Source organism: Phaseolus vulgaris, chromosome 5, assembly GCF_051622355.1.
Source record: "Phaseolus vulgaris cultivar YP4 chromosome 5, ASM5162235v1, whole genome shotgun sequence".
Taxonomy (NCBI): domain Eukaryota; kingdom Viridiplantae; phylum Streptophyta; class Magnoliopsida; order Fabales; family Fabaceae; genus Phaseolus; species Phaseolus vulgaris.
In genome coordinates, this window is record NC_143502.1 from 2,123,639 (window position 1) to 2,147,570 (window position 23,932).

General features: G+C 32.7%; 1 protein-coding gene across 2 annotated transcripts; it reads right to left on the bottom strand.

Annotated features, from left to right (window-relative positions):
• Positions 1-290: 290 nt before the first annotated feature.
• CYL1 (alpha-N-acetylglucosaminidase family / NAGLU family) lies at positions 291-19,857 on the bottom strand. 2 transcript variants are annotated; one of them, XR_016521185.1, is made up of 19 exons: positions 19,486-19,847; positions 19,301-19,374; positions 18,764-18,975; positions 17,923-18,044; positions 16,836-16,921; positions 14,599-14,693; positions 14,323-14,404; positions 12,379-12,485; positions 11,749-11,779; positions 11,375-11,492; positions 9,307-9,357; positions 6,671-6,780; positions 6,477-6,579; positions 6,073-6,241; positions 4,628-4,738; positions 2,695-2,936; positions 1,167-1,404; positions 729-807; positions 291-642 (listed from the first exon to the last, which is right to left on the bottom strand). XR_016521185.1 is itself a non-coding variant. In XM_068642943.2 (19 exons), exons 1-19 carry the CDS (start codon positions 19,693-19,695, stop codon positions 404-406), a joined length of 2,409 nt encoding a protein of 802 aa, XP_068499044.1. In that variant the 5' UTR covers positions 19,696-19,857; the 3' UTR covers positions 291-403. The 2 variants fall into 2 exon arrangements, 1 of the variants encoding a protein (XP_068499044.1); XM_068642943.2 differs by having other exon boundaries at positions 6,143-6,241; positions 19,486-19,857.
• Positions 19,858-23,932: the final 4,075 nt, after the last annotated feature.

Here is a 23,932-nt window from a genome sequence, read left to right on the forward strand (position 1 = left end):
TCCAAATAGTTATTTACCAAAACAAAAGGTAAAAGTATATATATTTTTTAGTAAATTATATTAAAATCCCTTCTATTTTTTTTTCCAAATTGTACACTATAAATTATATTACACTCATACTCCTTATATATAAGTATCAACTATTTGAAAAAACATTACATGGTGCAACCTCAAAGAGATCATTGTAAATGTTAAAGAAGCATGAGACTATGCAATCTGAAAAAAACTTGGGGAATGCCATCACAAATTATTCTATTTTATTGTTTAACAACTCATTTGGAACAAACATGTAGCTCAAAACTCAATTGTTGAGATATTGTATTACCAGTGCCAAGCATGGGAAAATAACACATGAACACTTAGGTTTCTGCAATGATATTCTCCAATTTAACAGTTGATCAATTTATTTTGCAAAATACTTTTCATAGAGAGCTTGAGAGATGGCTAGAGCATCTCCTTTGGCCTTTACTGGGTAGAGCTCATTACCTTCCTGCCATTTGTTTGACTGTGAAATCCATTGTTTTCTCCACTCAATCAGCTTGAACTTCTCATTTTGTCTCAAGCTCTCTAACAAATGACTAAAATAAGTTGAAGCTCGAGGGAGATAGTAGCTTTCCACAAGTCCACTCCAAAACTTGTTGGCTAATCAGAAACCAGACAAATAGAAAACATCAAAAACAAGAATTAAATTGGAATAGTGTAGCAAAGTTTAAAAGGGCAGCTTTTACCATAATCATGGAGCTTGCTCTGAGTAGTGGCATTGGTATCAAACCACATTGTCACTTGTGTCCTAGCATTCCATTCATACTGTGGAGAAAAGGTAAACGCATTAAACCATCTCATTTTCTTAGTGGACTGATACCTCAATGATAAGCAAGATGAGAATGACTTAATTTATGAACAACCAATGAATGAGAAATAAAATGAAACTTTGTATTGAAGGACAACAAAAATGTTCCCAGTAAAAACGCAATATCTGGAGGTGGATCTCTTGTCAGATGGAGATCCAACCCAATCTTCATCTGAATAACCACATTATCACAGTAGTGAGTAGAACATGCTAACTAGATAAAATTGAAATCATTAATTTCAACAAAATCCAAATGATTTGCTGAAAACAGGTGTCACTGTGAAGGATTGTTTGTAGGTAAACACCTGTCTCTTACCTGCTTTATCTCACTTGGATTGACTGCCAGTTTCTTAGCACTCTCAAGCCAAGTTCCAAGAAGAAAGTTATCATCCGAAGCAAGCAGTACATCAATATCTTTTATCAGTTGAAGGAACTTATTGCTGTGAAATTGCAAAGCTTCAATGTTCTTCTTCTGAAACGAAGAAACTGCCTTGTAGTATAACTGGTTTGCAAATTTTGATAATACTTGCCGTGTCAAGTCAACCAGGTCATACCTGTCAGAAAGATGACAGCACTTTTGATATAGTTGACCAAATCATTTTCTCTTTTTATCTCTCATGTTCATTGTGTGTGCATGGGCAAAGTTTTGTGCAAAGCAAAGTTTGACTTCTTCCCAATATAGAGCAAACTGGGAATTCACCAAATTTTGTCAGGTGAGACCTGAAACTTTATTCCTTCCTTTGATGAACATAAAACAGCACCAAACTTATAATCATTCCATTCATGAGAAGTGATTGACTTGCTTACTTTACATGGATTTCTATTTTCTATATAGATCAATGCACAAGTTTTGATCCTTAAGCTAGCATAGTATATTTTTATACCTCAAGAAAAGACCATATGATTATAAAATATTTATTCTGTTAATGACATTTTTTTCACGCAACATATCACTTTTGCAGGTTGGTCTAAGTTTGATGTCTTTTTTAAATGAAAATAAGGATGTTAAAGCATCAATGCACAGGGTATAATCCTAATTAGGTTAACATTTTTAGAAAGTGAAGTTTAAGTCTAACTCAACTTCACATACCGACTTTTAAGGTGAGGTTTGCATATACTATAATTTGGACATATCTCTAGTCCATGTGCAATCTCTAATATACCCCTTCACGTTAAGGATTGGACATCACAAGCCTGGGAATAGAGGGAGACCCAGTAGCAGATGACACCATAGGCCCAAACAAACCTAACTAATATAGACTCTAAGACCATCTTAGAAAGTATTAAGCTAACTCAATCTCAGAAACTAGCGTAAGGTGAGGTTTACAAACACTTATTCTATAATTTGGTTGTATCTCTAGTTGATGTAAGATCTCCAACAAACATTATAACTTGTAACAATGATCTGCAGCATTCCTGATAGCATATATAAAGGAAAAGAAATACAAAAGTGGGGGGACCCACTAGGAAAATCTCAAATGTGGAAGACCATCTCAACAAATCATAAGAAATATGAAGGAGAATTCCTTCCCACCAAATAAAATCAACACCTCTAATTCTATAATATAAGTTTGATGTCTAAAGTAGTGCATTATCCAACTATTGCTCTTAAATTGTTTTCCTGAACACTACTATTGACAAAGTAATTAAAAAGATTAATCTGGTATCATGACATGCAGAGAAATTGGTCTACCTTAGTCAAATATGGATGATGTGGATGTTTACAAAGTAGAAGTGATTTATTACAAAGAAAATTTTAACATTATATTACGCTTCATATTAATAATTGATAAGTGATTAAACAGAAATTAAATTTTTAGTATATACTAAATTCAATAGATTACCTATATGTGAGACTTGTAGAAAGATTCTTCCCACCTGCTAGGAATAGCTGTAATGCCTTAATTACATCATCAGAGGGGTACCACAAATGAGCCCGTGGCTTATCAGAAGGTGTTTCCTGCAATAAGTACCTTGTATTTACAGGTCGCAACAAGTTAATCTTCTTCTGGTTGTTGGATACGCCAGTTTCAGAATTTGATGGGTCCCAATCAGGAAACATTACAATGAAATCATGATTATGGTCCTGACATAACATAATTGACAAATTGTCCCAATCAATATTCATATTAGAAACTGATTTCAACAAAAGGAACTACAATACAACTCTATTCCTTCCCCATTATGGTCCTAAGATCTCCCACCACCCAAACATGCACAGACATCCAAACACACAAAAAGGTAATATTTGCTTGAACAAGAATGTCCAACGTAAGCAAAGGACCTAATATCTCACCAAAAAGTTTTACACATCAAGACAAGTCATTGTTTAATGAGGTGGTTCAACATTGATTACATTAATAAGGAGATATCATATGATTTAATAGGAAAATATCTTAGCAAATATTTCTCATTATTAGGTATTGATTTTGTTCCTTATTATTGTCTCTTCATTATAAACAAGACTTTTGCAAACAACTCTCAATATGGTATCATATTTCTATGTTTTTTTTCACTTCCTCTTCTCATCCCCTCCCTGCTCTCTGCACAGTACCTCATATCTACCCAGTCGGTCACCAGCTTCTCCGGCGTGATCCACCACTCTCTCTCTTTCCCTATATATATATATTAGTGTTCTTATATAAAATTAGTTGTTGTCTAGAGATTCTTTTTTTTTTTTATTTCATTCATAAAAATTTCTTAATATTATTTAAGTTAGTATATATTTATTCTTACATTTGTTTATTTTTACTATATTTTTAGGGTAAAAAGTTGGTTCAGTACAACAAGTATTGACATATTTCATTTTTACTATAGTAAGGAAAAAAAGAATAATCTTAATACAATTTAATTCAGTTAGTTTTGTTTGAATTTCGTTAATGGTTGAGGTATTTGAGCACAATGGTCTTTTTTACTAGTTAATGCTTTTGTACTAAGATTGTTAATGCTTAGTACTAAGGTTGTTAATGCTTAGTACTAAGATTGTTATTTTTTTCTTATTGTACTAAAAACAAAATATATGAATATTTATTGTATTGAACCAACTATTTACCTTATTTTTTATATATAAAATTAGTTGTCATTTAAGGCTTCTTTTTATTTAATTTTTTTGAAAAGCAAAAAAGTTAAAATTAATATACAATATTTATTATATTCTTTAATTTTTTATCAAAATTAGTGGTTGTTTAAGGATTTTGTTTATTTTATCTTTTAGGTTATACAAGTTATGTACCTGGTATCTTAGAATTCATAATAAGATTTGATTGACCATTCAAAATACATGAAAAACAATTCATGATTTGAATCTCTATGGTAACGGTTCCTTGGGAGGAAAAGAAAGGGATAAAAAAAACCTAAAATTTCTTATACCATACAAGGAAGAGTTGTCTGAATGTTGTGTGTCTAATGCAAACCACAGAGTATGTATTCATACTAATTTACAAAATCAAACTCAATAAACTCTTGCCTATTAATCAGAATCATTGATCCAAATTTCCTAGGATCTGTAAGAGATAATGAATAATTACATTCTAACAATATTGATATGGTGTTATAATGCAGTAAAAAATATATGGCCTTATGTATACTAAAATACTTGGTCAAATACTAGTGCACTATACTACTAGAACAAGCATAAGACAACTGACATACAAGAAGACTTATTGTAATTAAATAAGGAAACAAATCATATAAGGTACTCTGAAATACTCTATAAGATGCAATAAAGATATTATACGAGATTATTACTAAACAGAAATTAGTACGTGAAATACATACTGCAATTCCGTCAGTACAATTGTAAATTGTATGATAAAGAATCTCCCAAGCAGCCTCAACTTCATGAACAACTTTACCATATCGTCTATTGCAATAACTCTTGATCCACTCCTACAAGGATAATAAAGTTCAATCCACGTACAAAGGTTTCAATGATATGTACAAAATTAATTTCGACAAATGATCCAAACCTATATTTTAAATGTGCATCAACTTGGTGTAGTTTAGGAGAAAATAATGATTTTCTTATTCATTTATTAATGGAGAGTTGAAAATTGCAATGATGGCATAAATCAGCAGAATTGGTTAGAGAACATATTTTGTAATTGGATTGGCCTTTTTCTCTCTCCTCTAAGGTTTTGGGTTGCAGGTGGTGTCAATTCCTTATGTGGGTGTGACTCATGTCTCATTGGTGTTTGAATCTCCCTAGTGAATCTCCTCTCGAGAGACAACAGTGGTATCAACCCATACTTTTTCTATGTTTCTTATCTATAAATACATAACCTTGTGTTCATTATACACAAGGGATTAAATGTTGAAGTTTAGAGCTGGAAATTGCATTTAGCAAAGGCTAGAATGTTCTTTGGGCTAAATGTGATTCTCAATTTATTGTCTAGGTGTTAAAGAACAAAAGTATTGTTCCTGGAAGCTTAGATATATGTGGTTGAATTGCTTTGAATCATCTAAACATATGACTCCTCAATTTACTCAGTTTTGGGGAGGGAGAATTAGTGAGTTGATAAGCTTACTGACTTTGGTTCTAGATCCCAGGATTTCTCTTGCTGGGACTGATTTCTTAAATCCTGTACTCTTTAGGGATAGATTTCCACTGCCACGCTATAGGTTTTCTTAGTGGGTTTTATCCTAATCACCCCACTTGTTTGTATGAATTTTTTACTTGTTTTTATGTTACTTCGGGTGATGCCAATGACTATGGTTATTTGTGGTGCCAACATAGTTGGGAAGCCAAAAAACATAATGCTTTAACACACACATCTTCTAATAAAACAAAGTATAATTAATGTAATTGTTGAATAGCCCACATCGACTAGAGATAAGGTCAAATTATAGTTTATGAGTAGGCGTAAAACTCACCTTGTAAGCCAGTATTGAGAGGTTGAGTTTCGTTTGAATTCCAATTTCTTAAGATGGTATTAGAGCCCCCCTAGTCCTAAGCTTAAGCTGTCTAGTCCTCGGCGTATTGAAGAACTCACATCGCCAAAGTAGTGTATGTAAGTGGAGGTATTGTGCTACACTCAATTGCTACATATGGGAGTTGACCCCCACACTAGAATTATGGGATTTTTTGGCCTATAGTTCTAAGGCAATGGACTCTCCAACTACAACCGTTAGCTGTTGTATGATTACTTGAAGAATCTAATCTATAAAATAAGAACATAGGAAACTAATATTGAGGGATTTTATTTTGCAATTTTAAAGTATACCAATTCACATGGCTGAGAGAATTTTCCAAGCAAATTCAAACAACTGCAGTAGAGAGCTTATGAACATTACCGGAACTTCAACTTTCTTGTCACGAAATGCCATTTCAGACATCAACTCATAAACAATGGGATTATGCTCTATTCCTTCCATGCACATACCAACACCTACCTGCCAAAAAATGACCAAAATTTTTAAAACAAAATGTGCTAGTCATAAATCAACATAATCACTCAATGTTCCTTTTTTCAGATAACATCTGAAGATATTTTATACTAAAACAAAGATAGAGTTACCGGCATGCTTGTCCCATTTTGGCTTCTAGGTTCTAACAAATAAAATCTCAAGTTATGTTGATATCATAAATGCCAATATGTTCATGTGATACGGGAAATATTGCCAGTACCATTGTTGAGTTTGCACTGAAACGAGCATCAACAGGCCCAGAAGAAATTGCATCAAGTGTTCCATACATTTCAATATTGCCACCAAAATTATGAAGCATACACCTGATGCAGAGTGTGATTGAGAAAGCTTAACTGTTTGGAATATTGTAATCCTGTATAGACCAGTAACAAGAGGTAACAAAGCACTAATTACCAGATATAAGGAGTACCATAAAACTGAGAAGAAGATTTCCATATTGGTTTTACATCAGCAAACAGATCAAGAACAACCATCTTTCCCAATGGAACAGAATGTAAAAGGGCCTGCACATATTATCACTCAATAAAAAAAATCAATTTGAAGATGGAGGGTTGGCATTAAACAGAATTACCTTGCAGACTGAAACCAGATAGAAGATGCAAACAAAAGATTTATAATGCATAAAGAATTTGATACATCAGTATTACGGGATCTTGATACTACCACCACATAGAAATAAGAAGTTAATGGTCATTTTGCCAAAATGATTTAGTAACTGAAGAAACTAATCATCATATTATTCTGAAATTTCATAACACTCACAAGAGAAGCCTTATTCATCTGAGCTCATCTTATTAATCTATATCTAAGCACATCTTACTAATCTATATTAGGTTAAAGCCCACTGATGATTAACTGAGTTTTAATGATATTAACTTTCTCAAGGGAAATAAATATGTAATGGAGGTATCTCTCTAATCTTATGAGAATCATTCTGCCAACAGTGAGTTTATAATTAATACAAATAAGAAGATTTCACCGAGATGAGGTTACAATAACTTGGTTTTTTCCTAACCAACACTGCCTTTATATTCCAGCTTTGCTTGACTCTATTTGGGAAATTACACAAAAATTACAATCTGGAAAGGGTAATATTTTGACCATTTCAGACTTATTAGAGCATAGAGTTTAACATTGCATCGTAATGTTGTATTTTCGCTTCATTTACTTTGCAATCTTTCAACTCATTATATTTTTCAGTTTAGCCTGATAAATGATAGTTAAATAGTAAGTTAATTAGAGGCTAGTTAACTACTAGATCAGCCATATAAAAAGACGTCAACTATTTAGTGTGTCTAACCATTCGTTCACTTGTAAAGAATCAAGTTCTCAATCCTTTGAAAAATTATGAACCCTGATATGGTATCAAGAGATAGGTGCCATTTTTTGATCTACTTTTACACTCAATTTATTAGAGTATCCTCCTTTGGTATCCACAGTTTGAACCGGTGCAGCATTTGCACAACCATCTTGCTAATCCACATTCCTCTAAAGTATCAAATCAATTCCTAATCACGATGCAGATCATGTCTCCAATTCATATCTTGCTCGGGAACAAGACCAACTATTACTTTCATGGCTCTAATCTTTAATTTCACATTACATGCTCTCAAGTGTTATTGTCATAATAACTTTAGGATTAAATCCATGTGTACTTCCTTTCAAATGCTGTAAGTTTTACAAGTATAAAATTTATTTTCTCCATTGCTAATTTTTTACAGTGTCAAAAGAGTCTATTTGATTCCCTCATATATTTCTGTAACTAAGTTTGATTCTGTAATAATTTTGTTTACCAATATATCTAGTAATTATTTAGTTTCATGTATAATTATTCTGTTCTTTTTTTATTTTTGCGTCTTTTAGATAATTCATTGTCATCTTATTCTATTTTCCTAATTTAGGATTTAGTTTTCCCAGTAGGAAATCACCTGATGTAAATGCCCATTATTAAAAAAAAAAAGGAATACTGCAGTTATTCATCAATAATATTCCACATTTTCTACTTGGCATTAGAGCTCGATCTCTCTCCACTGATTTACAGCAGTGACTGACAATTCCTCAGCTATTAGCTATGATCAATATTTGCAGCCTCCAAAACACGAACAAAGGGTAGTTTTTGGGAGATTCTCATTCTGCCAAAACCACCTCTTTTCGGCTTAATGGGTAAAACTATCTCTGGTTGTTCCAATTGATTCTGGTAGATGAAGCTGGCCAGATTTGTAGGATAAACTCTAAGAGGGATAATTCTGAACCAAATCAGATTGTACATGTTTTATGAAGTTTTCTATCTATATCTTGTTTCTTTTTTTTTTCCACCCTATTTATGGGAGATTTATTTTCCTTATTTGTAGCATAGTTGATCTACATAAATACTGGTTGTAACCCTATTCTGATTTCAAATAGAGAAAAAAAAAAAATTCAACCTAAATGGTATCAGAGTTTTGGTTCTGACCTCCTTTAATCATGGAGAAGACAGTGATGACCTTGCTCATGCTACTTCTAAGGTCCTGTGGATTCCTTAACTCTTTGCACTAAAAGTTCCTCACACTATTCCTCAAATTGTCTGTGATAATATAGAAATGGGATCTCTTCTTTGTTTGTGTGTTTAACAAGCACCTGCAAGTCCTTCATTTTCACACATTTATCAATATACAGATTTCACCCCTCTAGAGTATAGAGTTTCACTCTGCATCTTCGTGTTGTATTTTCCCTTTGTCTACATTGTAGTCACTCAGGTCCATTGTATTTTTTAGTTTAGGTTCTACAACTATCTAACAATTGTCATTTAGTTAGAGGTTAGTTAACAACTAGTTCAGCTATATAAAGCTAACATCAAATGTTAAGTGTGTAATCATTTGTTCACTTGTAAAGAAATCATTTTCTCTTCTCTCTATTCTCTGAAAATTTATGAACCCTAATTACGCTACACAAATGAATTTCATATAGAAGACAAGTGGCTTAAGCTTCTTTGGTAGGGCTTATATACTCAAGGAAACGGGAAGGTATCTTGTCTGTTTCTGATGTCATACTTTAATTTGAGGTGGCTTCCAAAATGAAGAGTCAGAGTAGAAGAGCCAGCCCTGCAAATTCATATATATTTGTTAGATACAAATAACTGTATAAGGGAAATAAAAAATTTCACCAAAAAACTGGATAAATAAGATAATTGTAACTCTTCAGCAATGCGAGCAACTATAATATAAAGCATCCAAAGAAGAAGAAACAAAAATTAAATGCATCATGCCTGTGATTAGGGAGTACAGAGTATTTATGTTCTCTGTGCTATATTTATTTTGTAACTTTCCACGTAGTAGCTAGAACTACAAACCTTAGTAAAAAATAAATCTACTTCAGAAAACTGGAAATATAAATCTATACTGAGAAAACGAAAAAAAATGGGATTTAACGAAATTATAAATCAATGAAACTATATGTGTGATCGAAGGCCTATTGCCTAGAAACAATGTTGTACGTATTCACCCTCTTTGTCCGCTATTTGCCTAGTTGGGATCTTAAAAAAGTGAAAATGACTTTAATATAAAACTGTCAAGAAAAACTTACAAGAAATTTACACAGAATAACAAAAATAATATTTATAATAACATATTTGAACTGGGTAATGAGAAGGATATCGTTGAAGATAATGGAGGTATCAAGCTAGTTTATCTTTAAGGGTTAGAGAATAAGGCTCTTGTGTACTTTATATTCAAGATCATTTTAGAGCAGTTGTTCCTAGAATTGAGATGCCTATAAAATTAGAATTAAATAACACATGGTGTCGATGGGATTAGCAGCAGTTATGACAATTATTTGGCAGACAATAGGAAATACTCAAATTATAGGGTATTGTGATGCAGATTGGACTAACTATCCCATTGATAGAGGGCCTAACACAGGATATTATGTATTCATATTGTATTTTGGAAGGGCAAGAAACAAAATGTTATTGTCTGATCCAGTGCAGAAGCTGCTTATAAATATATGGCTGTGACTACTTGTGTAGATTAAACAACTCCTTCAAGAGATTGAATTGTCTTGATCTCTAGTCAATGCGGGATCTCCAACACACTCCTCGTGCCGAGACTACCAACTCGTGCGTGAGACTATATATTATGGGTGGTCTGATAACGGCCTGATGGGGGGTGGCCTAATAAGGCCAACAAACTCTCACTAGGATAGGTTCTAAATGGCTTTGATACCATATTAAGAAGTGAACTTTAAGCCTAACTCAACCTCATAAAACCGGCTTATAAGGTGAGTTTGCACCCACTATGAAATAATGTCCTAATATCTAGTCGATGTAGGATCTCCAACAATCTCTAATGACCAACTTGCATATATTATCGCTAAGAAATTGAGAGCCTAGAATTCAGTTAGGTTCCAAGCTTAGTGCATACAATTTATATGCTCCAGCTTGAGGGGAGTGTTAAAATTATGATTGTTATTGAATTGTACAACTTAGATAAAGCTGTTTTTTTTTTGGGTGTATGTACCTAGCCCAAGCATTGAGTGTTATAGGGTATATACCTTTTCCTTGTAATGTACTTTTGTTATTGTATTGAACAACTTAGATAAAGCTGCTTTTTTGGGTGTATGTACCTAGCCCAAGAATTGAGTGTTATAGGGTATACCTTTTCCTTGTAATGTACTATTCTCTCTTTCATGTAACTTATATGCTCTAGTATAAGAGGAAGTGTTAGAAAAATATCACTTCCTATTGTATATACTGACTACTTTCTCTTAAACTTTGGAATTCAAACTCTCAAGTCTATTAATTGATTGTTTTGTTTAATTAAGTTCAGTTATGTATTTTAAGAGCTGTTATTTTATACAAGGTCAGACGGTAGGTAGTTATTAAGTTTTTAGGAGAAGTTACTATGTAAAATTTGTATAGAAAATACCCTGTGTGAAAGAAGTGGGGAGAGAAGTGCATGTGAAAGTTTTTCCATCAGTGTTACTCTCTGTAGGGATTGTTACAACTCTAGGGCAGTTCCTGATGTAATTTTCTGTTTAATTAGTGAGTCTAAATACCAAATTTCAGTCTTCTATCAGGTACATAAGGAATTAAAAGGGAAACCAGAAGATCCTGAAGCATACTTGCATTAACCAGACAGCATCCTTGTCACCTTTGGAAATCCCTTTATATACTGCAGCTCCAAGAGTTGATATATATTCCGGATCATTGGTAGGCGGGGTGTTTTCGTTAAATGTGTCACTGCAGTTAAAAATATAGTATGTATGTTGGCAACCAAGAGAATAAAAAAAACACTCCAGCAAGTTACAACATTGCATATGTGTGGTTAAGACTAATTTAAAAATGTCAACTACTTTGTGACAGTGCATGTTGAAAAATGGAAAATCCTAATTAGAAAAAAAGGAATAATAGATTGACATGGTAGATCATCAACTTGTAACCAGACTGTCCAAGAGAAAAAAAAATAGTGTTAAGTGTGGAATATAAGTGAGTCTACCAGTTGTAAATGTCCGTTACATCCCCATATTCTGTAAAATTAAAAAAAAAATGTCAGGATTGAGGTAGGCAGTGCCAAGGACAAGAGGAGAGAAAAAAGCACAGAACATTGTAGTCATCACCCAAAGACTAGCCTTTTATAGCAAACACATTCACCTTAAATTTAAAAAGAAGTAAAGAAAGTGATAGATCCTAGTATTCACACTAGTAGAAAAGTAAACAGTATAGAGCAATGTTCTAATTATAGGAATGTAAGAAGAGAGAGTAGAGGTGAGATTGAAAAGAAAACAAAAACTCACAACTCTTATACTCTACCTCAAGATCTAAGCCTCTTAGAATTACTTTCACAGATTCAATACTCCTTCATCCCCTCCCTCCACCATACTCATAACTCTTCCCATTCTTCCCACACTCACTTCTTTAAAGGCCCACCTGACAGTTGTCTCAGAGTCCTCCCATTCCCCTTAACTGATTTCAACACATTTACATGTCTCATCACAAAACCTTTAAGCAACTGTGCTTTTATTGAGGTTATATTACGATTGAAGTAAACAGTAGTGTAGGAATCCCAAAAATGACATGAATAGCCATATAAGAAAAAGTGGGGGAAAGAAAAAAAAAATAAACACACCTTTAATCTGTTTCCTTATGAAAGCCTCCCCTATTTCAACAAATAAAGGATCAGAGGCATCAAGAAGGTAAGTACAGCACCAGCGAGGATCACTGTCAACAGTATTCCTGGAAGACAATAATAAAAAGCCTCCAATGGTAATTACATGGTAGACATGAAGCTTTTAAACTCAAAAAAGGTCTTTATGAACAACAAATAAAAACAAACCAGTTACTAAAAAAGCATTATACACTAGGATAGAATAATGTTTACTTCATGCATTGTATTGCCAACAATTGTACGTGCTTTTATTTTAAATTTAAATTTCAAATAAGAATGATAGAAGGTTTAGGTAGGTAAGATCAAGATCAAATTATTCATATATGTTTAATTTTATCCTCCATTATTCTAGGGAATTTAAATACTTAAGATTAGGAATCAAACTAATGTGAGGTGGGAACTGTAGCTACCCGCCCTAGATGAAAATTCCACCCATAACCACTCCATTACCCTCAACACACCTCATCACACCTAGGACTGGACTTCTCAATCATGGAACTAGATATTTGTATATTGTCCTATAATGGTCCGATAGCAGGTAGCACAATAAGCTTAACAAACCTCACTAGGTGATATCATCTTAGAAATTAAACTTTAAACCGAACTAAACTTTACAAAATCAGTTTGTAAGATGAGGTTTACACTCACTTATATCTATAATTTAGTCATATATCTAGTCGATGTGGGATCTCTAACGCACATATATCCATGGATATCTCCCAAAATATATAAAAAAGAGAGATAATATTTTACACATTTGTACATCATTTTTCTATGATAATATAAGTGTATAAGATTTACATTTTTGCAAAAATAAAATTATTCAAATTATCTAAGAATCACTCCCTCTAAAGTATGTATTCAAATAAAACTAAACTCCAAAACATAAATTGTCTATAGACATATATATATATATATATATATATATTAATAAAAAAAATATTTAACATGAATGACATACCCACGGGTACATATAGGATGACATCCACCCATATTTTTTTACATTATCAGTCCCTATTTAGTCCGTGTTTGGATAACCACCAAAATTGATTCTGACTCCTAAAGTCACATCCAAAAACTAAAAAAGTAGAAGTAACCACTCGTTGCTTTGGCTTTCAACATGAAATTGAAATCAATTACGAGGAATTGAATCTAATCCAAAATTTAGATTATTCAAATCTGATTTATTTAACTCTCCTCTATTTTCTCTCTATCTTTTCCTCAAATTTATTTTGTAATTAGGGTGCTCAAATATTTCCTTGCCATCTCTGGCTATATAACTCAAGAATTTTGATCAATAAATAATAACAAAGATCATTTTCTTCTCCTAAAATTACAAGTATGTTAAAGTGATTCACAAATCAATGTTAATTGCATATAGTTTCACAAGAACTATTATTTAGGAAATCACACCAGATTTACATTTTGCCTACGAAATTGTGCTCATTTTTGTTTCTTAGGTTGTGATAAAATTGAAGGGAGGCAAGATAATGGAATTAATTTCTATTGTTTGGTGGGGGAGAAGGGAGTGAAAATAATTTTAAAATTAGAAAAGCCACTGTACTATTTCTCACCTATTTGCATTAATCTCTACCTCTTTTCTATCTCCTATTCATTTCATTTCATTTCAATAACACGTTCAACTTTCACTTTATTTCTCGCTTATTTTCATTCAACCTTTTTATTTTCATCCATCTTATTTCTCTCTTCTCAGCCAAACAATGGAGGGCTTAGTCTATTAAAAGTCTATATATAGATTTTCTACATGACTTAAGTACTGTACAGTGCGCACTCAATCAATTTCAATACACTTCTTTGGAATTCTTCAGCAAATCATGCAAGCTAAAAATTAACAGAAAAATATGATTGAAAAATGAACAAGCAAATAAAAGAGAAGTGAAATACCAGTCACCAAGTCTAGTTATTTTTGCCGAAGGGAATATCCTTTTCAAAGCGGCTGGAACATTCCCAGAGAAGGATGGAAGAACTAGAACAAAGTCAATGTTAAATCAGAGCACCAAATTTAGAAAATGAGGAAAACATTTCCAGACAGCAAAACCACTTTTCCCTCAGTGAATCTGGATGCCTCAGTGAAAATCACAAAGCCACACTCATATACATGTTAATATTAAAAAGAATGAAACGGAAAACAAAACTTCAGCTTTTATGGTGAAAATATACCTGGTGTCATCCCCAACTCCAGCATTCGAGAGATTATCTGTTTCTGTAACACCAATTGTTGATCTAACCAATTTTGAGATAAAGGCCCACCCCAGCTGTGAAATGATAGATCTCATTAGAAACCAAAGTACATTCAGTTCAGAAGTGTTATTATATATGATTTATTAGTAGTTTTTTTAGCAGTTTGATCATTTGGCTCTGTTTCCTATTTTTTGATAGTCATCCTTTCAATAAAAGACATTAGGGTAGGTGTTTTCAAAAATTTCATTAAACTGTTTATTTTTTAATTTTGGTTCTCTAAAGCTAAAATAAAAGAAAACAGTGCCAGACCCATTGTTATATTCTTTCGTACTGCAAATTTCCAGATTTGGAATCAAGGAAGATGATTAGCAATGCTAAGAAATGTGCAAAGCAATACATCTTTACAGTTCTAACAGTCCTGATGAACAAGCTGAGGTTGCAAGTATCACTTGCAGTTATTTCAGCTCCATGTGATAACCAAGTGTAAAATTGTCACAGCATAGACTAGGTCATCCAAATCTCCCAATAGCTAAAAAGGATGTTTCCAATTTGAAAATAGACAATAGTTGTAGCATCCAATATACAATTTCATTTCTTATGATTCTTAGAATGTAAGTTTTGAGTCTAACTCAATCCACAAAACCAGCTTGTAAAGCGAGGTTTATATCTTGGGAAGATGTGGGATCTCCAACATATTCTCTCACACCAAGGACTAGACATCTTGAGCGTAGAACAAGACTTTTGTAAGTGCCCCAACAGGACCAACAATCCTTGATAAGGTTGAATCTAATACCATCTTAGAATGCAAGTTTTAGACCTAACTCAACCCCACAAAAATGGTTTTGTAAGCTAAGATTTGTACTCACTTATATACTTTATTTAAGTCATATCTCTCAATGATGTAGAATCTCCAACAATGACTATTCCTTCTTAGTAAGTGGGTTTACGTCTAACTCAACTTCACAAAATCGGCTTGTAAGATAAGGATTGCATCCTACTTATATGTTATAATCAAGTTTTTCAACTATTGAAGTTGGAAACGTCTGTGAAGTAGAAGCCATGGAAACTGAAACTTAACAAGAGCAACAAGCAAATTGTGAGGAACAATGCACGAGATGTGAAGCAAAGAACAATTGATGAGACTACAATTAGCAAGGACGATCACATAACATTGAATAAAAAATGATCACATAACATTGAATCAAAATCGATCATAGAACCATGAGAATGAAAAAGTAGGGAACAATTGACGAAACCAAGAACAACGACCACAGAACCACAAATTAGAGACAATTGCAGAATCACGAGAACAAATGAAGAACCAAAGAACAATTGACAATCGCAGAAGCAAGCAAATTGTGAAGAAAAAATGCTCAAGATGCAAAGCAAAGAACAATTGACAAAACCGCAATCAACAAGGATGATCACAAAACATCGAATAAAAAAACAATCACAGAACTCTAATCGAAGACGATCGCATGAGATGAAGATGGATCATTGAGAAAAACTCTAGATGCCATCTAAGAGAAACTGAATTGAACTGAGAATTTTTTTAGTTTCATTCACACATATAATATTAGGAGTACATATATCAGCTACTTGTAAACACATCTAGATACATTTAGCTATTGTTTTGTAAAACTGACAGTTGTACAAAAACTAACAACTTATTTCTACTAACAGTGGCATAATAGCCCCAAAAAACTTGACTAGGATAGGCTCTGAACCATATTAGCAAATGGGTTTATGTCTAACTCAACCTCACAAAATCGGCACACCTCACTTATATATTATAATTTGACCTTATTTCTAGTCGATGTGGGATCTTCAACATTCCTCTATTGGGTATTCGGTATTTGTCGCATTAGAAGAAAGCATTTCTTGATGGTGACATGGATGCAGAACAAGTCTACCTAGGCAATCCCACCAGACCTTGAGTTTAAGAACAACAGAAACAAGGTCTGCAAACTTCCAATGATTTTGAAACTGTACCACCAAACAATAACTTCTTTTTGTTAATTTTTCTCCAACCATTATAATTTTCTTAATATTTTTCAATGTATAAAAATTTCAGCAGGGGCGTCCTCCTTTTTGCAACATGAAATATGAATGAAAAATGAATATGAAACTCAAAACAACTAAATTTGCTAGACCATTTCCTAGGCTTCTATACAATTGAAAACCAACGATGGGGTTTACATACTGTTTTCACCTACCCATGTAAGTTTCCCATGCGAGCCCAAGCAAGGAAAGCAGGTCCACCGAAGAAATTATTCAAGTCGACTGAAGTAATGTTAAAATCCTACAATTAGAAGACACTAGTCAAATAACTATTAAAAGAGGTCAAAATAATAATTAGTTATTCTGATGAGAATAAATGATATCAACAAGATTCAAGCAATGCATCTAAATTTTTGTAGGCGATCAGGTAAAGATTCCAATAATTACATAGTGTTAAGAGTCATGTGTATCTCAATGTGGCCATGTTTTCCCACACCGCTTCATATAATTCCTATATGTTATACAGCAGGTATACTCCCTCATTAACAACAATAATAGTAACAATAGTAAGTATGAAAAACATTAATAGTAAAGGAAGAAAAAAGTCCAAGAGCAGAGCAAGCAAAGCAGCTAAGAGTACCACTTTACCCCGGACATGTGATGCTGGTAAGCATTGCTCTTTAAACTTCTAGAACTTTACCAAATATTATTTACTGAACTGATTTTATACAGGCCTCCCAAAGTGTCTGGGTTATCAGAAGTTTTCTTTTATGTTAGGTTTAGAGTAAGTGAAAAGAGAGTTTCTACTATTCTCTGTACCGACTTACCTCGTACATAAGGTGCAGAATTCCATTATAACACTATACTATTAATCTATTTCTGGTCCAGTTTTATCATTTTCAACAACATATGCTTAAGGACATGCCAAATAAACACCCGTTCTCTATAATTCATCTAAGCTTAAGCACATATCGCATAATCAATCACAGTAACAAAACCGAAATGAAAACAAGCAACAAATCATACTTGATGCAATGCAGCAAAAGTTAGAATGAGAGGTTGGGAAAAAAGCAACAAAAAAACTGATATCACTAATAATAATTTGAATAAAAAAACTGAATTTCTAATACGGTAACATGTATCTAGGTACAAAATGATTTAATGAGTAAATACTATCTGATTGGGAAAAAAGCTTTATATAGCATCTTTGGCTCAGTTAATACCCTCAAACTAAGGGGTTCATTTTCTTAAACCCAGCTGTATCCAGATTGTTTCCAAACAAGCATGTAAATAGCACTTCACCTTAAAAACCTTTTGCCAAATTGTTTCCTGCCCAGTAAATGCCAAGGGTAGGTTCACCCCCTGAAGTGCCATCCAGTCTACCTCTTTTTCCCACCTTTCCCAGTCCCACCAAACATATGAATCTGCAAAGAACCAAGAAGAATAGTCAGCTTCTGATCTTTGCTTGTAAAGGCACATTCGGCCTTAATATGAGGAAATAATGTCAGTTGAAAATCCAATATTTGCTACACACAAATGGATTTGTAAGGTAAACATGGGAAGACCAACTCATCCAACTTAACAGTCTTACATTTACCAATCGGAGGAAATATAAGATGGTTATTTATATGTCTAAGGGAATCTAGCATTACCTTAAAACTTCCTTCTGATTTTTATAAATCTTGATAGGAACTTCAACAGCATTTTTCTTTAGCACAAATATGTTAGGCTACCGATCTGATCTTCAGAACGTACCTAATTTTATTTTTTGCAAGTGTTGAGGTATAGTTTTCCTCCTTTTTATTTTACTTTCTTGTATAGAAGTAGCTTGTGTTTTTCTTTCAACCAACTGAAAATTGTCAGTTACTTAGATCTTGAGATATAAATACATGTTGCAATTCAGTTGTAGGTGGGTTGAATTCATTTTCACACAATAACAGAATTTCTTGTCCTCCTCTCTATCTCTTTTTCTCAAACTTCATCCCCTTTTGGAACAACTGACTAACAAGATCATCATCACCCTTTTTGGAAACAAAGTTTTAAACATTGCCACTTGTTAGCTACTCAACTACATCAATTCAAATTCTCAGAATGGAAATGAGAGAAATGTCTTGGTCCTCAGAAAGTTGATTTTGATACTCACAACTAGAGGTAACAACATTTTGGTAATAATTCCATGGAACAGGGCGTTTAATCTTCACACCCTCATCTTTTAAACGGGGTAGTGACCCTGGTTCAGGGACTGAAGTTGTCTGAATGCCACCTGTCTTATCCCATGAGACATGAGCACCGCACCAATACTTAAGATACCAATGGAGACCAGATGCAATCTCAACAGCAGTGGTTCCTCTAATGCTGACAAATATACAAATACATGACAGTATCAGATTAATATTGAAGTACAGCAAAACAGACTAAATGTTCATATCCATGAGCAGATGATTACAATGCAGGAAATTTTACCACAGGTAGAACAAATCAAGAACCCCATTAGCATTATAACATGAAAATCAAGTTTAAATATACGAAATGAAAAGAGAAAGAAGAATCAAACCAAGTTGCAACTTGTAAATAAAAGAAATACAACCACCTCATAATGTTTAAAAAACTTGGAACTCAGGAGGAACAAAAAACAACATTAATCACTCATAATCTTAAGCATAAATTTCTCCTCACATACACAATCTCGGGCTCATTCTGGCTTGATTTCTTGTGATTGTTTATTAGAAAACAACTGTCTCCGCCACAGACATCCTGAAAATTGTAAAAATCACATTCTAACATTCAATCATAAAAAATGAGAGCAAATGCAGACTCTAACAAGTTGGCAGACTAACAAAGATAAAAGGGTCATAGGAAAAAGACCTTGGACACTATTTTGAACTCAAAACTGGACAAATGGGTAGGAAGCAGTCTTTTGAGAAGACCAACGGCTGCGGCTTCTTGCACCGATGAAGCTGCCCTTTTGGAGTCCAAGCGTTGAAGCAAAGGCTCCATGACTCCATACTTAGACAGTGCCACCGGCAGTGAAGGGATAAGAATCAGAATCAGAAACACAAATCCCAACTTCAACATTTTTTCTTCTTCCCACAAAGACAAAGGAAAATGTGTTGATACCTATGCCATGGTTTTTGGTTTAGACACCCAAATGGGTACTACGTTGACATTGGTCTCTGTGGGTATTGTCGACACGCACACAAATAAACAAAAATAATTATTTAAACAACAAATGTAACTACATTGTCTACATCTATATTTAATCTTTATCCACATTAATATATTAATCTAATGTTATTTGGCTACCTATGTTATTATTGTTATTATAATATAATTAATTTTTTTATTTGAAGAAAAATATAGATTAAACAAAATAAGATATATCCTCTCTTTTTTTTACATATAATATTTGTATTGTATGTGATTAACATATTAATATGACCGAAATAATGTTTGGTCGAAATCATTTTGATAAATCATATAAGAAACAATAAGTTTAGAATGATTTTAGAAAACCTTGTCGAATATATGTGGGAAACCTAAAACGATAAATAAATAAAAATAATTAAAACAAATTAAATACACTAATCAATTTGTATCTTCATCCACTTCTAAAATTAATCTTGAAAGTCATGTTAATCCAACACACTTCAAACAATATCCTCATCCACTTCTATAAATAGGTTGACACTATCAAGTAAAATTTAAGTTTTCAATAGCATTAAATAGTCTAACCATTGAATACTGACTTGAGCGTCAAAAAATATTTTGCAGGTACTCCCCATTTTGACTGAGACCTAAGAAGGAATCAAAAAGTAGGACAATTAAATCAACAAGGTAGAGACAAAGACACATTCTCGATCCCTACAAGAAAAATTGGCACCAATCATGGGATAGGGAAGAAAGAATAATGAAGAATTTGATGGTATCTACTACAAGGAATATGACTAACAACCAAAGATCTGCACACGCAAGAGTAACCAAGACCGAACACATGATTCTACTTTTGGCTCTTTATAAGGAAATGACCGAAATAAAGCAAAGGAATGTAGAAGAAATCAAGGAGATTAGAAGGGACTCACTTGTCAAAACCCTAGGAGGAAAAATACAAAAAATCGATGACTAAAAATATGTCCCCACGACCTCGAGCACCCCCAACTATGGTAACTCATACATTGGAGGCAAATCACAATTTCACACATGGCGACCACTTTAGTAATATTGGGAGGTGCTCGACGACACTCTTTCATTGACATAATAATGAACTTCAAACTTGCTCTTAATTGAAAAGGTTTAAGTATCGACCAATATGATGAAACAATCGACTTCGATGAATATGTTAATGTATATGTGACCCAAATGGGCCTTTACACTTTGGATGACATGGTGCATAGTCATGTTTCCCCTACATCTCTAAAAGGGGCAACGTTGAGCTGATTTACCCGTCTTCCACCATTCTCTATCGACTGCTTTGAAATCTTAGTAACCAAATCTAGAATGCGGTTTGGAACAAGTTGGTCATACCATCTAGCGTTGATTGCTCTCATCAACATCTAACAAGAGAAAGGAGAGTCTAGAGAGGTTCGGGAACATGCTTTGAATATCTAAAACCCAAGCTCAATGGTGGCCTTCCATTATATGGTGATTGATATGTCGGGAGCCAACCCCGATATTATCACACATAAATTCTCAATCTACAACGAAGCTAGGTCACAAAAGAAGAGAAAATTGGGAGAAGAAAAATAAAGTGTAGCCAAGGCAGAAACTAAGTTACTCGAAGTTAGATTCATCTAGGAAGCTCAATACGCGTGGCTTGCAAATGTAGTCATTGTAAAGAAAGCAAATGATAAATGGAGAATGTGCATATATTACACCAACCTTAAAAAGATGTGTCCAAAGGATATTTATCCTTTACCAAACATAGACCAACTTGTCCATGGGTAGTAGGGCACAATATTTTAAACTTTATTGATGCATACTCTTGATATGACAAATTCACATGCATCTAAGAGACAAGGAGAAGACGATTTTTATGATGGATAATGCTAATTACTTTTATGAGGTCATGCCTTTTGGCCTAAAAAACGTCGAAGCAACATACCAAAAACTAATGGACAAGGTCTTAAAGGGTTATTGAACGAAATGACAAAGTATGTGTCGACGACATGGATGTGAAGTTCAAATCTTGCTTCTGACATGTGGAGGACCACAATGAAGTATTTTCCACGCTTAAAAGAAATAACATAGAGAAAAGTGTGTATTCAGGGTGAAAGGTAGAAAGTTCCTTGATTGCATGCTCACTCATTGAGGGGTAGAGACAAATCCCAACAATTGTTAAGTTATCATTGAGATGAAAAACCCTAAAAGCCTGAAATAGGTGCAAAACTCATGGGAAGAAGCATTGCAGTATCTCAACTTTTACCGAAATTTACTAAGAAGAAGAAACTAATCATTCAATTACTGAAAAATGCCTCTAGATTCCATTGGAGCCCCAATGAAAAGACATATTTGCAAAAATGAAAGACTTTTTTTGCTTTTTCCCTAATTATCCAAAATTGTTCCCAATAAAGCATGTCATTGTATATCTCTCAGTCTTATAAAAACTCATTAGCACAACATTTGTACAAGAGATGAACAAGGAAATGAGATTGGTGTACTTCATTAGTCAAATTCTAAAAGAAGTTGAAACCTGATATCAAATGATTGAAAAGCTAACCTGACTCTAGTAACTACCCTCACCCAAAGAAAGGGAATATACTTTTATAATTATCCCATAATTGTCAAAACCAACTATCCAATAATCAAAAAGAAAAAATCAACTCCGATCTTACTAAACAAATGATCAACTGGATGATCAAATTATCTTAAGATGACATACGAACCAAGAAAACCCATAAAATCACAATCTTTAGCCAACTTCATAGTTGAACCCTAAACCCGAGTTGAAGAAAAAATAAAGAAAAATAACATTTGAAGAAAAAATAACTATAAAAAAATATTTTTCATAATTTTAATATTAAATTATATAATAATATATCATATTTGTTTATTTAACATATTTATCTATAATCTATAAGATTTGGACCATTAATTTATATTGTTGTTTTACGTTTAACTATATTTTGAAATTAAAAAATAAAATAAATTATTTTATATTAAAAATAATTGTAACTCAAATATTTCAACAACACAATATAAATTATCTACTATTTTTTATATAGCTACCATTCTTAATTTTGTTTTTCTTAAAAAAAATATAAAACACATAGTGTCTTTTTTTTCACTGCAACTTATAATTGTCGTGGCACATAAATTTAAATTATATTATTTACTACAATGTTTAAACTAAATAATAATTATTTAAATATTTTAAAGATGTTAATTGTAATTTTAAAATCTCATATAAATTTGGTTATAGTGTAAAAAGTAACTATGTAACTACAATAGAATTTTATATAATTTAGTTAAATTATTTTTATGATTTTCATAATATATAAAATATAAATTTAAAGTAAATTTTTAGAAAATTATATATAATTTTAATGAGAAATTTTTATTTAAATATAACTTATATTATTGTATAACGTTATTTATTTATTTTAAATCAAGTGCGTCAATGTATTTAATCTTTTATTACTCATCAAAAGGTGGGTTAAGTTGACTGGACTTAGCCCATTTACTAAGTGGATTAATAGGTAAGCCAACATTTTTAAGGGAAATTGCTTTCTGCACCCAACATTTTTGAACCTGCACTCAACACAATTTAAAAAATTCAAAAATACCCTTTATTTCGGAAATGAAATTTGGAATTGAAAATAATGCATTACAGAAAAGTAGATCTGAAAGAGATTATTGTGTTATGGATATAAAAATCCAAAAACAAAAATCAAAATCCCATTTCGGATAAAAAAATCCAGAATTAAAAATAATACATTATAGAAAAATTTATCTGAGAAAGATTATTGTATTCCAGAAAATGAGTTCCAGAATATAATTTTATATGTACTCCATCTTTTAAAGGTATTTTCGTCTTTTCGACTATAATTGGGTGCATTGCTATGGTGCAAGAAGCAATTGTCATTTTTAAGACTCGTCAAAAGATAAGTTGAGTCGACTTGATTCGTTTACTTGTTTTGATAGCTCTATATATAGGTATGAAACTTTTTTCACTCAATCTCTCGACTAATTCAACACATGTAGATCAATTCAACATGATTGGATAATAGAAACGAATAGAAATAATATTTTATTCTATGCAAATAAAAGAAACATAATAAGGAATCACTAACCATTGAATCTCAATAATCAAATCTCG

Bases quoted from the DNA above. Each gene is read 5' to 3' on its own strand.
- CYL1 (XM_068642943.2), bottom strand. From the start codon at position 19,695: ATGTTGAAGTTGGGATTTGTGTTTCTGATTCTGATTCTTATCCCTTCA. The intron at 11,780-12,378 runs GTGTGTTTATTT...TTAATTTTACAG, and splicing joins CATAAGGAAACAGATTAAAG to AATATGGGGATGTAACGGAC. The intron at 2,937-4,627 runs GTATGTATTTCA...ATGTTATGTCAG, and splicing joins ATTGTACTGACGGAATTGCA to GACCATAATCATGATTTCAT.